Source organism: Phalangium opilio, unplaced genomic scaffold (assembly GCF_054372755.1).
Source record: "Phalangium opilio isolate 3A_F unplaced genomic scaffold, DU_Popi_V2 ptg000075l_1, whole genome shotgun sequence".
Taxonomy (NCBI): domain Eukaryota; kingdom Metazoa; phylum Arthropoda; class Arachnida; order Opiliones; family Phalangiidae; genus Phalangium; species Phalangium opilio.
Genome location: NW_028324184.1, coordinates 987129 through 999955, shown reverse-complemented (window position 1 = coordinate 999955; position 12827 = coordinate 987129). Strand labels below are relative to the sequence as shown.

At 40.7% G+C, this 12827-nt stretch overlaps 2 protein-coding genes and 1 long non-coding RNA gene across 3 annotated transcripts in view; 1 reads left to right on the top strand and 2 right to left on the bottom strand.

Moving 5' to 3' along the window:
• LOC149658651 (uncharacterized) overlaps positions 1-12827 on the top strand; it is an 88751-nt gene that overhangs the window by 42668 nt on the left and 33256 nt on the right. The window lies entirely within an intron of this gene.
• LOC149658657 (uncharacterized) lies at positions 20-2726 on the bottom strand. Its single transcript, XM_089844255.1, has 3 exons — positions 1479-2726; positions 777-1414; positions 20-351 (listed from the first exon to the last, which is right to left on the bottom strand). Exons 2-3 carry the CDS (start codon positions 1186-1188, stop codon positions 158-160), a joined length of 606 nt encoding a protein of 201 aa, XP_089700381.1. The 5' UTR covers positions 1189-1414; positions 1479-2726; the 3' UTR covers positions 20-157.
• LOC149658656 (ileal sodium/bile acid cotransporter-like) lies at positions 9757-12564 on the bottom strand. Its single transcript, XM_089844122.1, has 4 exons — positions 12497-12564; positions 10668-10872; positions 10336-10596; positions 9757-9927 (listed from the first exon to the last, which is right to left on the bottom strand). Exons 1-4 carry the CDS (start codon positions 12562-12564, stop codon positions 9757-9759), a joined length of 705 nt encoding a protein of 234 aa, XP_089700248.1.

The window sequence follows — 12827 nt, the reverse complement described above, 5'->3', positions numbered from 1 at the left end:
CGCTCGTACCGACGCGAAAAACAACCAGGGAGGCCGCTGGCGGCGGCCGCGGCGCTTGAGGTAGGAAGGATCGAGAGGTGATCGAGACGCGTCCAACCGGGTCCGACGAAGGGTGTCCTAAGAAAACAACGGGGAAGGCTGAGAGGCTGATGGAGGCTCAGCCGCGAGGGCTCCCAGGATTTTCGGCCGGGTTGCTCGCGTACTTTGTGATGGGCGACGGCGGACGAGCCGGGTTGAGTGGATCTCTGTCGGCACAGGCCACCCCGCATGTCAGCGCCCGGCGGCCTCTCCCACCGGCCAAGAACGGCCTGGGGATTGAAACCACTCGAGGAACGAGGAAACTTCTTCTGTCTTCACGCCCATCAATCGCAAAGAGAAAAACCAGACATCGTTGAATATTGCCTTGGAACCCGAATCTAATCTCATCAAAAATCTATGTCCCCAGTTTCCTTAATCTATTTGCCACATGCCCAGAAGCTTATAAAACGTTCTTTACAATATAATTCTTATTGGAGTAGAGAAGTTAAATGTGCCGTAACGTTTACATTCCATAATCCCAAAGTTCTCTTAATTACTTCTAAACGTCAGCATAATGCGTATCATCTACATCAGGATGCGAGCGTGACCCATACATTATAATTCCTAGTCTGCACTAAGGTTAGATGTTGGAATCGGTTGCGCCAAAGTAGTCCGTTCCATTAGGCCTAACTCGTCAGTCTTAAGCCTAACCGTCAAGAGATCGATCCGGTCTCCAAGGGCCGGTTGCTAAGACTTACCGCGTGATTTGGGGAGTAGACTCTTGGCGGAGATTAGTCCTAACCAATGTTGTTGTAGGAGTCTGGTATTCTGGTCGATCCGCTGTGTCCGCGGTCCTCGTCGGACTCTTCCGGGAGCTGGGGGTCCCCGAAAAGGTGGTCCCTCGTCAGAGACGACGAGTAACGTCGAAGGCCTGGCCGACGACTCTGGAGCGACGGTAGGCGACGACCTAGATGCGAGGGTGGACCTCCTCGCTACCAGGATGACATGAGCGCCCGATGGCGTGAACGACAAAAGACCACCGAGAAGTTGTAAAAAAGCTAATTCTTCTTTGGCCAACGACAACGACAATCGTTCTTCTCCCGCTTCTAACTTCTTCTGTCGGATGAGAAACTCACCGACGGACCGAGGCCTCGCGTACAACGGCCTCATGCTTGTACAAATCCGGCCGTTGGCCAGGTTAAGTCTCCTCCTCTATGGCTGGCCGCTTTTTTCAGCCTGGTCCTCATACGGTATTTACCAGTAACCCTAAAATCTTCTCAGTTTTTTTCACGTACCGCGACCAACGAAAAAAACAAGCGCCCACACCCCCTCTTTGGGTTAAGCCTTACCGACCCAATAACCCCGCGCGCTAGAGTACGATCCTTCCGAAATAAACCTAGCCCGGACCAAAAAAGAAAGATAAAAAATCCCGTAATTCTTCAATCGAAAATGAGACTCACGGTTATATCGTGGCGTAGTGAAAATCCCGGAATCTCGAAATTCAATCTCGAATTTATTGATGAAAATAAAATAGAGTCGGCGGTCCGCTCTTCGTCGATATAATACGGGTTATAATTTCGTCGATTTTAACTGATCCATTTTCCCTTATTGAAGTTGGCCGTAATTAATCCGAGCTCTTTCTCGTCATTGAATCGACGATTTTAATTGAATCCGTCAAGATTGGCGTTTTCGTTTATTTCTCGAAAGGGTTACGAAAAGAGGGTCTAGGCTTTTTAAAAACGTATAGCGCCGAAAAATGGCTTTTCTTAGGAAACTTAGGAGGGATACTCGGTGGCAGCCATCTTCTATCCCTTTTCCTCTCTAGGCCCTCTCTCCTGATGCGGTCGCTTTCACAGACGCATGCTCAACTCGCGGCGGCGGCGGCAGCGAGGGGAGAATTTCCAGTCTCCGATAACCATTCGGCCTTCTTTTAATATATATATATATATATATTTTTTCCCTATACTATACTTGGCCGTCTCGGCTCTCACCCGCCTCCAGCCGCCTAGCTAGGGCTAGCTCGATTCTCCTCCGCGGTTATTTTTCCCCCGAAAAAAAATTTGCTTTTTACGATAAAAAGAAAAACCCCCTACGATTTATAATAACGTACCGGTATTCATCACGAAGATTTCATTACTACGATTGAAACTGAATTAAAACTTATCCGGTATTATTTTAAAACTGGGTTGGGTCCGTTCTCAGATACGCGTCGACCGGTGTAGCTATACGATAGTTATCGCGATCTTTTTTAACTTAAAACCGACGAGATTCGAGTATCATAAAGATTTCATCTTGATGTATTAGAAAATCCTTCTACTCCTCGGCTGATGTGTAATCCAAAAATCGACAAATGGAATGAATGCCTTCTCCCTTAGGTTTTCTCCGTTTCTTCAATCCAAATATTTTTCCCGACGATTCTGGTAGATTTTTTTAATCCTTTTTTTCGAGGGTTTCTTTTGATGAAAACGATGGTTATTTCGGGATTTTTCCTATTAATTTTACCACCACTTTGACTTATTTTTTGATTCGCGCTTTAAACTAAGCCTAAAAATTTTCTGGGCTAACACTTTTCTCTCTCTCTTTCTCTCTGGTTGCTCTCATTCAGTAAGGCTGCTGAGATAGATTTTGCCGGAGCTTCTCGCTAGCTCTTTCCTCTCCGTCGCGTTGGATGCTGGCAGCTCCTGCAGCCGCTGTATTCGCGCCACTAATACTCCCGATTGACGGCGAGGAGGAAGGGAGCTGACTGAGGAGCCAGTCGCGGCTTGGGCGCTAGATGGTGGCTGAAGCGCCCAAAGAGAGTAGGGACAGGGTGCTGGGGAAGAACTTGGGCCTAAGGATGGGCGAGCTGGATGAGGGGGGAGGCGAAAACGGATAAGGGGGTCATCCCGCATTGCCTTCCAGAGATCGCTAGCGTTTTAAGTCTCTACTTCGTTAAAGGAGGGCTGAAACGTTTATTCAATCGTCGGACGACAGTTGGTCGACAGCCAAGTGGGTGCGAACGACATTCGAGTGAGTGTTAATTGGGAGCGCACGCCATTTGGGTGAAAATCAGCGGTGAGTGAGTTAATTGGATGAAGGCAACAACTGGGTATACGTTCAACCAATCAGTTCATCATAGTCCGTCAACTAGTCTTAAGGAAAGGCAACTGCGTGGTGAAAAATAGATGAGCGTCACTATCTCAAGCTGCTCTCCACTTTCCTCTTCACCATGAGCTAAGACTGCGTTTTACCTTGGATTGATCTGCGGAGAGTAGACGAAATAGACTGAAACCGGCTTTTTAAACTCTATTAAGTTCGCTCACGTAGGAAGTTAGGACGCTTCATTCATTCAGTCTCCCTTTGAACTCCCGTTACGTCAAATCTCGCGTAAAAACCAAAACTATGTTTATCGTCAAGATTGTTTTTCCATGTGGTTGGGGGGGGCGGAAGGGTGTATTCTTGTTTTACATATTTAGGTAATTTACTGGTATAGTTGCCTTTTCTGGTCTAGATGTGATTTGACTTCCGGTACCAAACGGGCATACGTTTATTTCCTTCCCATTATAAGAGTTCAATTCCGATTCCTTTATGTAATCGTTTATGCGCCTAAGAGTAGATCACAGAAGTATCCATCCTCAGAAGGTGAAGAATTAAAGATAGTATATTCTTATTAGCAATCTTTTTTTTTTACATCTTGGACAGCTATATGATTAAGTGCAATTTTTTTTCTCTGATTTACCATGTTATAAGGTTTAGACAAATATGAATAAGTGAAAACAACGGCGGAGATATCGGAGAATTGTGTTTAGGATATTCATCTCTACGTAATGTGAGATTCTTGTTGAAAAGTATAATTTCCAAAGACATATTTAAAATTTTTATGGAAAATCTGGAAATATTAGAGAATTCGTTTTTGAAACGTTACGTAAACCATTCCAACGTTAGAGATCTTTAGGCACGACCCCTTTTCACATCTCTCCGAACTGTGGTGGTATACACTCCCGTATAGCCTATACGGACGGAGAGATGCTGGAAGAGAGAGTTTTTCTCTTCTCTCTCTCTCTCTCTTACTCTAAGAGCAGTATACTCTCCAGCCTCTCCTCCTCATCTCTAACCTATTCCGCGTCTGCGCGTCGTCTGCTCTTCCAGGCCATTCGAGTACTCTATCTCGCTCTGGAATAACCCCGAGTGCGCCGCGAAGGCTAGGAGCGCCCCCTTTTCCCGCCGTTGGACCACGGCCGCACTCGCTTTTAGCGAGCACGAATCCAGAATCTGGACGTCGCTGAGACGGGGGACGCGTTATTTTCTCTCTTCAACGCTGGCCGAGGTGGCAAAATATAGAATAGATCGATTGTTTCAAAATAACGGCCGCTAAGGCTTCGAGCAGGCAGAGCCGCTCTTGGAGAAATAAACGCCAAGAAACGTCAAGAGTAAATCAAGGAGTATGAAAGCTCGGGGAACTGCATTCGTGACCGGTAAAAATAGTGGGGGTGGAGCGCGCTAGTTCTGAAATCTCTCTCCAAGTTTTCTCGAGAGTGGCGTGGATGATTTTTAACCCAGTTTATGTCCTTCCCCTCGTTTCAAATATCCGTTCGACTCACCTATACTAACGGATGATATTTAAGGGTTAAGAACTCTGTTGTATGTTTAATTAAGGACACTGTTGTTTCTGTCTTGAATATGGGATTATGGGAAACGGTACCTCCCTAATTAGTTCCACCACGGACACCACTAGCCACCCTCATTCTGACGAACTGATCAAAGGGGACCCCCAGCAATCGCCATAAAAATTGAGGTGGGAGGGTTAATATGGACTGGATAAAAAGTGGTTCGCGTTTTATATCAAAGTTATTCGGTACTATTACCCCAAGCCTGCCTTTACCGTCCAGAGATTGCGAAGCTCTCTCTGGAGTTAGTGTACACTCGGATCTTTTTATTTTAAGAAAATCTCTAACCCGTACCAAACATTCTTCAGTAAAAAGCTCAGGCTTGATGAAAAACTCCTTATCTTAAATTTTTAAACCAGTTAGGGTTAAAGCGGGGGAGGGAGGGCCTTTGCTGGCCGTCCGTCGTACGTGTTTAAATGGCGAAAAACACTTCTAGGCTCGCCGCGCTGCCAGTTTTTAGTGAATTTAGTTTTATAAGGGGTTACGGATTTTATAGAATTTCTCTGATCTCACGTATGAGGTTACAAGTTGCTGAAAATTATATATAGGATGTTACTGATAAGTTCGCCATAAACCCAGGGTCAAACTGAGTTGACAGTGTCACCGGAACACGCGTGGGGTCTACAACATTTAGTTACGGAGATATGGAGTCCCAAACATTAATTGGAAACTGTCACCAATATCATCAATTGTTTCGAGTTGATGACCTGGAGTTGTCATCTTTAAAATTCCAAAATTTGGTACTTGAAAAGAGATCTGGGTTAAATTTAATTGTCTATTCTTGGGACAATTGTATAAATTATTCGTATATGAGCCGCGAGTTTTGTTTTTCGTCGAAAACCCTCGAAAAGCCTTTGCGTTTTGCCGAGAGGTTTTGAACGTTAATTGAATCGCGAATATGCGAGATCAAAATCTCGTAACCCTCAAAGGAATCCAAATTTAGCGGACGTCATAAATGGCTTGTATAAACAAGCGTTCCAGGGCAAATGCGTTAAAAAATTTTATCATTTTGTCTCGGGATGGTTTTCGGCTTTGACGCTTCTTTCCGGTTTCATCTTAATCGTGGCTTCTATTATACAATCTGACGTAGTTGAAGTCTTTGGGATGTTGTAAACATGGAGAAAAGTGTCGTTCTTGAAACTTAAAAAAAACAGGAATCAGCGCTGAGGTTTATAATTAGTTTCACATTTTCCCCATAAAATTGAAAGTACAAAGAAGATAAATTTTCCAAAGTAACTGAATTTGACTTTATTTTGACGACGGCTCAGTATCCGCGCGCGAAGTTTAACTCCAATTGTCCAACTTGTTTGCAAAAACGTTAGTGTTTTAACGAAGTGAAAATGTAGCGGGGGAATATGTTTAAAAATAGTTCTTTTTATTTTGCTATCTAGCCTAAACACTGAATTCGCGATGTATCTCCTCCTTCGCTAGCTTACGCACATGGCCAAACCAGGCATCGAGCGGCGTTTCTTTGCCTGGTTCGACCATGGGACACCCGTACAGCCTTTGATCAATGTTACTTCCGATTTTAAAGCTTTTTCTTTTCCGTCGTTCTACTACTCAATGTAGGCCTAGTTGCAAAAATTAGTTTCTGGTTTTGAGCTTATGTTGCTTCTTGTTTACGAAATGCCTGTTACGATTTCGTTGAATGATAGGGGGATGATTACACGATGAACTTGGTAGATAGAGAAGAGAACTATATAGAAAGAGTTATTTTGGTAAAATAGAACCAAAGCCAAATAAAATTTAACAAATTTTATCTGTCAATCGGAGCGGAAACCAAAACTTGGATAGATTGAGCGAAACTAAAATTTAGGGGATGTTTTGAGAATTAACGTGTTGAAACTGCAGTGTAGTTAAGGCGGTGGATATTGTTTTGCCGCCTGTACAACCCAAACGCGGAAAACTAGGACATACTTCGAAAATATTTTGATTACAACATAGCCCAATAACGCCTAAGTACGTGTTGTCCATATAGTCAGTCCAGACATATTTCCAAGCAAGGTGAAAAGAGCATTGTCCTATCAGTGGTCCACTTCACTTCCGCCTTGTATCCCAGAAGAAAAAAAAACTGTGTAAGTTGCCATCCCCATCTATCGTACTCACCCGGCGCATACCGACATCTCCCGTGGTTAGAGCTCCATCTCTTGGAGACCGCTTTCCACCAAAAACCCTGTCCCCGAAAGTAAATTCCATCCCAGGAACGAAATACAGTTAAGGCGATATTATAGTTAATGTTTTTCTGGTATCCTTTGAAGACAACGTTTAAGTCGCCCTTACGTAATACTGCAAAAGGTAACTGGTACAATCTATAGAATTACCATTCTTCATCGGATTCTTCTCTAGTGGCTAGGTTATTGATTACTTATGGGTAGAATAGGCCGGCCGAAGACGGGGGGGGAAGCGTATTCCTCGTAAATTTTTCATCCCCCCCTTTTCTACTGGTTTCTACTATGTCGGCGAGATATTGATATTTGTTAAAGTTTGGTAATGTGGCAAGATTCTACATTAAGTCCCAGCCATACCAAAAATTGAGGGCGGAGACGGAAATACGTTCACTTCCTGTCACGTGCGCTGCTACGATGGCCTTGACAGCCTTAAGTTTCCCCTACTTCCGTTTTCCTAATTAAGTTTGAGAGAGATAATTTTGCTCGGTACCTTCTTATTAGCTTGCTTTCACTATTTTTCAACGGGTACTATCCCCCCATTCCCCGGCAGCGATCATCAGTAGTTTGAATTTCTCACTATGGTGGGTGGTGCTCCCTTGAAATTTCAACAATCTTAGGTGAGAACTTCTTACTCCTAGTGGATCTACTCTTGATATTTCCCCATTATCAATAAATGCGCTTAATTTAAGAACTTGTAAAGCTTTCAACTTCGTGGTAATTTTAGCATTATCACGCGTAGTGTTGGGTTCTGGCAGGCGCGGGTATTCCCGGTGTTGGGAGTCAGCGTGTGTGACCCCCCGTTTTAGCGTGTGCCAACCCCATCGACCTGATTTATCGCCGATTTATACTTTAACTCTTTCTCCATAAAATCGAATTAGGATTTTGGCCATTTTTCGATTTTTCCCCAACGATCCACACTGTTCTTTTTCGTATAACTCGGCTAAAACCGGGGCTTTAGCGTTAAAAGACCTTTGCGGGGGCGTGTGCTTCCATGTGGGGGTGGATTATACGCCCAATACCACCGGGATATCCCTTGTAATTGCTTATGAATAATCGAAGATTAACTCCTTTAAGGGATATTTAAACCAACAGTCCCTGTCCAAAGTATAAGCTTTACAATATCTCGCAAAAAAAAGCATACGTCATCCAGATTTTTTTATACCGAATCAAGTAGGGGTATAAAATGAACTTGTGTTTGTAACCCACGCTAATATTATGGTTACGTTTATCTCACTTTGAAATTAATTATTAAAATTTATTTTTCAATACGGTTTCAATATTCTTTGGGTATTTGAACAAATTACTTGGCTACTACAACTTCTATAGTTTTTCATTCGGGGGGGGGGGGGTACGGAAGATGGTGTGCTATGAATTAATTTTAATTACCTCATTATAATTCTATTTACCGCTAATATCCTTCCTTCAATGCGGAAAGAATAATTCCGTCTGGTAAGGAATACTGATTAGACGCCCGTTCCGTCATCTGTCTTCCTCTTAATTTTCGATATTAATTAGTGATTAGCGCGGCGCTGGTGCTATTTTAAAACTTCTCGATCTTGTAGGATATACGAATTAATTTCAAAATTAATCTAGTTTAATTTCGAAGCGTTATTTGTGGTGATTAAACGCTTAGATGGCGTTGGAAAATTTTGAGACTAGTTTCTCAAATATTTAAGAGAATCGATAATGGAAACTTGGCGAAGAGAACCAATAAACGAAATAGAATTTTTAGGAAATTGAAATTTTATTACTTCTAGTATTATACTACAAGTCGATTTGTCTAAGGGACATTTTTTACTTATTTTTTATACAAAGTGTGGGAAAAGACATTTCCTTTTTTATAGATTCAGTTTATCTTTTAAAACCAGAATCTTAATTTCAAACCCCACATAACTTAATTAATTTATCACAAAGTGGAGCTTGTTCCTAAAGCGAGTACATTTTATAATTATTAAAAAAATATATATATATAAACAAGTAGTTAAAGGGAAATTATACATTACATATAAAATTGACTAAATAATCGCGCTAATTCTATTAAAAGTTTCAAAAGAAATGCCGATTTTTTTGCCATCGTCTGGATTAAATAGTTTAATACCCAAATTACATTCTTTGGCGTAATTTATGGATTAATAAAATGCGGGAAAAACTAATTAATTTAACCCTAAAATTACTCGAATAAAATGGAAAGCTCTTTGTTGCTTTAATTCAATTAACTTCTCGGTTAACATTTAATTTAAATATTAAAATATATGTTTTTTTTTTCGGAGACTTAATTTTACGAGTTTGTTTAAATTACTCCGTGTTTCTGCCAATTTTTTAATTTTCTTTGTGTATCGCAACATTTTTTCGAAGTAGTAAATTTTAAAATGGAGTTACATTAATTTAAATAAGATAATTAAGAAAATTTAAAATTAAAGTTCGCAAATGTGAAATTGCGTAAGTTAACTTTATGTATTTTTCTGGCAGGAAATGGTAATTATAAATATTTATATATAAAAAGAAAATTAAAGCTGTTTGTCCAACCTGTAAATAGCCTTAGACTCAAGGCCCTAAGATGGCGGAACCTCAAAAATCTGGGCTCTCTTAAAGGGAATAGAACCTTCAATTTATTTTCTTTTGGGAATGAGTTCCACAACAAACCACTCGAAATCATTAAGGGCTAACTAATAAAAAGGGTGTGCCAAGTATAGTTACCTTGGAAGGGCGGACCAATACCATTTATTGCGGATTCTATTCCCTTTAAAATGCCTGGTAACCTCGAGGGAATATTATATAGCAACAATTTTTAAGAAACGCTTTGAGGTCACCAGTCCCTTTTGAACCGAAATTTGAAGCTCTCTAATGTTCGGGGGTCAAGATTTTAATGAAGATATCGAGTGTTTACGGGTCTGGTCCTTTCTGCCGCGTCTATTGTTTTGTCTCTAGATGTCGGGTTGTGGCTCTTCGGGCCAGTAGTACATGTATCTTTCCTCGGGCAGTCTTTCCTCGGAGTAGACTCGTTTCTTGACTCGGTAGGCCACGGCAACCATCATTCCCGTTACCATCATGGTGACGCAATACAATGAAGGATAGATAATGACCGAACGAACGATCTGAGACAAGGAAGTAAATTTATGAGAGAATTAATGTTTGTTGAAGAAAAAATTAAAAGAATTTAAATCGGCTCGAGAAATATGAATTATGAGTTAGAGAGTCAAGGGTAAAAATAGTTGGCTTTGTTTCAATTCGTAAAATTGAAGTTTCCGGGTTTTAGGGGACTCTAGAAAGACGCGATATTTTTGCCAAATTTATGTCTTTATTCGTCGCTTATTAGCCGAGGATTGAGTTTAGAATTTAGGAGTAATAACTAATATGTGCTCTTCAGGGGTTTGACTCGAATATATCTGTCCTTCCGGGGTTCAACTCGAATATCTCTGTCCTTCCGGGGTTCAACTCGAATATCTCTGTCCTTCCGGGGTTCAACTCTGTATAGTTTTATAAAGATTTCGTATCATTCTTACTTCCGCTTCAAAGGACAAGTTGGCTACGGCTAGGGCTACTCCGACGTTCTGTATACTGGCTTCGATAGCCACTGTCCTTCTGACTGCCGGTGGGCGCTTGCAGACCCACGAGAGTAGGTAGGCGAAAATGAGACCAACTGGGGGTAGAAGGATGACCGCGGCGTAAAGTTGCCACGGGGCAGAGACGTAAATATCGGGTTTGTCCACCACGTGTAAGCACAAGACGAACGCGATGAGTATCAGTCCAAAACACGAACCAATCTGTGAAAGAAAGAAATATAATTTTAGCTATAAGTATTGCATTTGCAACCCATAATGTAACCGTGACTTACTTTGGTGACCATGGGAGCTTGTTTCGGCCATTTTTGTCTGAAGAGAAAACCCAAGGTGGCGGGTGGGATGGTCATCGCCAAAGACAGTGAGATCATTCCATAGGGAATTATTACTTCCCCAGTGTCCACGAAATGACCGTAGAGCCACAGATTACCGGGCATCGCGAACAAGGCCGCCACGCAAGATATCGTGGTCATAGCCACGCTAAAAAGAAATCAATTAAAAAATTAGCGTAAATAGAATTTAAATTATCCTCTAATTAGGTACAAATTAATATTTTACACCCTGTCATTGATTTATTAATGATATTCTAATTTTTAAATACCCTTAAGCGTTTTCGTAAAGGAAATTCCTAATAGAAATATTTTTAAACTATTGAGAGAAGTTTGGTTTCGAGTTGTATTGAAGTGATGGCCAATCAGTGCCTGATGTTTTTCTAGACTTGTATTATAACTGGTAAAATAGATTCCCTTAAAGATATATTTGTCCATAGACCTTAATATAATGAAAGCTGGCAAACCGCTGCCATTTCTGATAAAACCCCGCCCCTTTCGGTTTTAAGTACCAATTCAAACCCATATAATTCCCGAAACGTTTATTATGTCTTGAACCTCTTGTTTCAATTTCCTCCCCCTTCTTATTAAGAAATTTTGTAAAAATGAAACTTTAGCACGCCTTATCAGTTTTTAAATGGAAACCTTAAGACACAGCCGCGGTGCAGCGAAAGGAATTCATGGTGAAGTTAATATGTCCTTTCAAAAAGATATAATTTGGCACATTTTTGAGGTCGCGTAGTCCTTTAACTCTTTCTCTACGAAGGCGGGGGGGGGGGAACCGGGTTTTTCTCTTCGCTTTTACTTTCCGAATTAACCATGCGGAAATTAGCGCATTATTGACACATTAATTAGCAACCAGAAACTAACTACGCGTTGGACTTTTTTTTTTCGTGCAACTTTTATATAACGGTGTAATGTTTCAGGATGAATGAATACCGTCGTCTGTATACTAAAAAAGAAAAAGGATTTTGCGTTCGATAAAGGATTAGAGTGACACCTGTCTGTCATCAAAGAATATTGCCAATTTTATTTAGTTTTATTGAAATTTAGTTTACGTTTAGTTTAATAATTATTGAGTTTCATCTCAGATATCGCTTCAAAAGTTTGAAAAATTAACTTTTTAGAACGTATTAAAATCGTCTAACCAATTATATTGGCTGCTAATTCAATGCCACTAAACATTCTGTTAAAATGGTTAAATTCCTTTCCCTCTTACCAATTACGTAAAATTCGGTAAGAAATTATGTATCAAAATAATTTAACCTTCGGGACCCTTCTTAGGTCTGGTAAATTAAACTGTTTTCATCTTTGGTGAAAATTATCAAATTTATAAAAAAATAGTACTTAATCATTAAAATCTCTGCTTTAATATATCTGGGGGCGGGAGTACTTTCAATACCTCTGATAAAATTTCTAATACCAGAGTTTCGAAGACTTTTTAATTTTAACACCTTTTTCAAAATTTCCAGTCAACTTCGCTCGAATTTTTTGATAGGTAAATTTGAAAAGAGTTTAAGACGAATGTAATTAGATGTAGGGAATTTTTGGCAACTGTCCGACACCATTAGTGTATAACCTTCACCACTAACCAGGTGTAACGCGACACATCTGAATCAGCATCACGTTTTCCAATAGGTTTTAGCATTCAAGGATCTTTTACCCGGGTTTTTAACTTCTATTAACACGAGCTAATAAAGTTTTGCGTGTCTAATATGAGGATCGTTAGCTCGCTATTAACAGCTTCCGTTTATAAAAAGGGCTTCTAAACTAACTAATCTAACGTGATAGTAGTAGGACCGGATAATTTGTACCACCTTGAATTCTCTACGGTTGCTGACATATAGCGATGATAAAACTTCAGATTAAAACGCGTATATAGATTTTCAAATAGCAAGGTTAATTACAACGTGGGCGTTTTTTAGGGTGTGCGGGAATGGTTTGAAATTGATCACGTGTGAAGCCACGTGTCGAATCTTCCAATTAGGCTTAGTTTAGGATTTTTTTGCGCTTATATCTGGATAGAGTTAACTTTTGTCCGCAGTCTATTTGCCGGCTGGTTATATAACTAAACTTGAAATCGTTCTGGTTCAAAGTGTATATTTT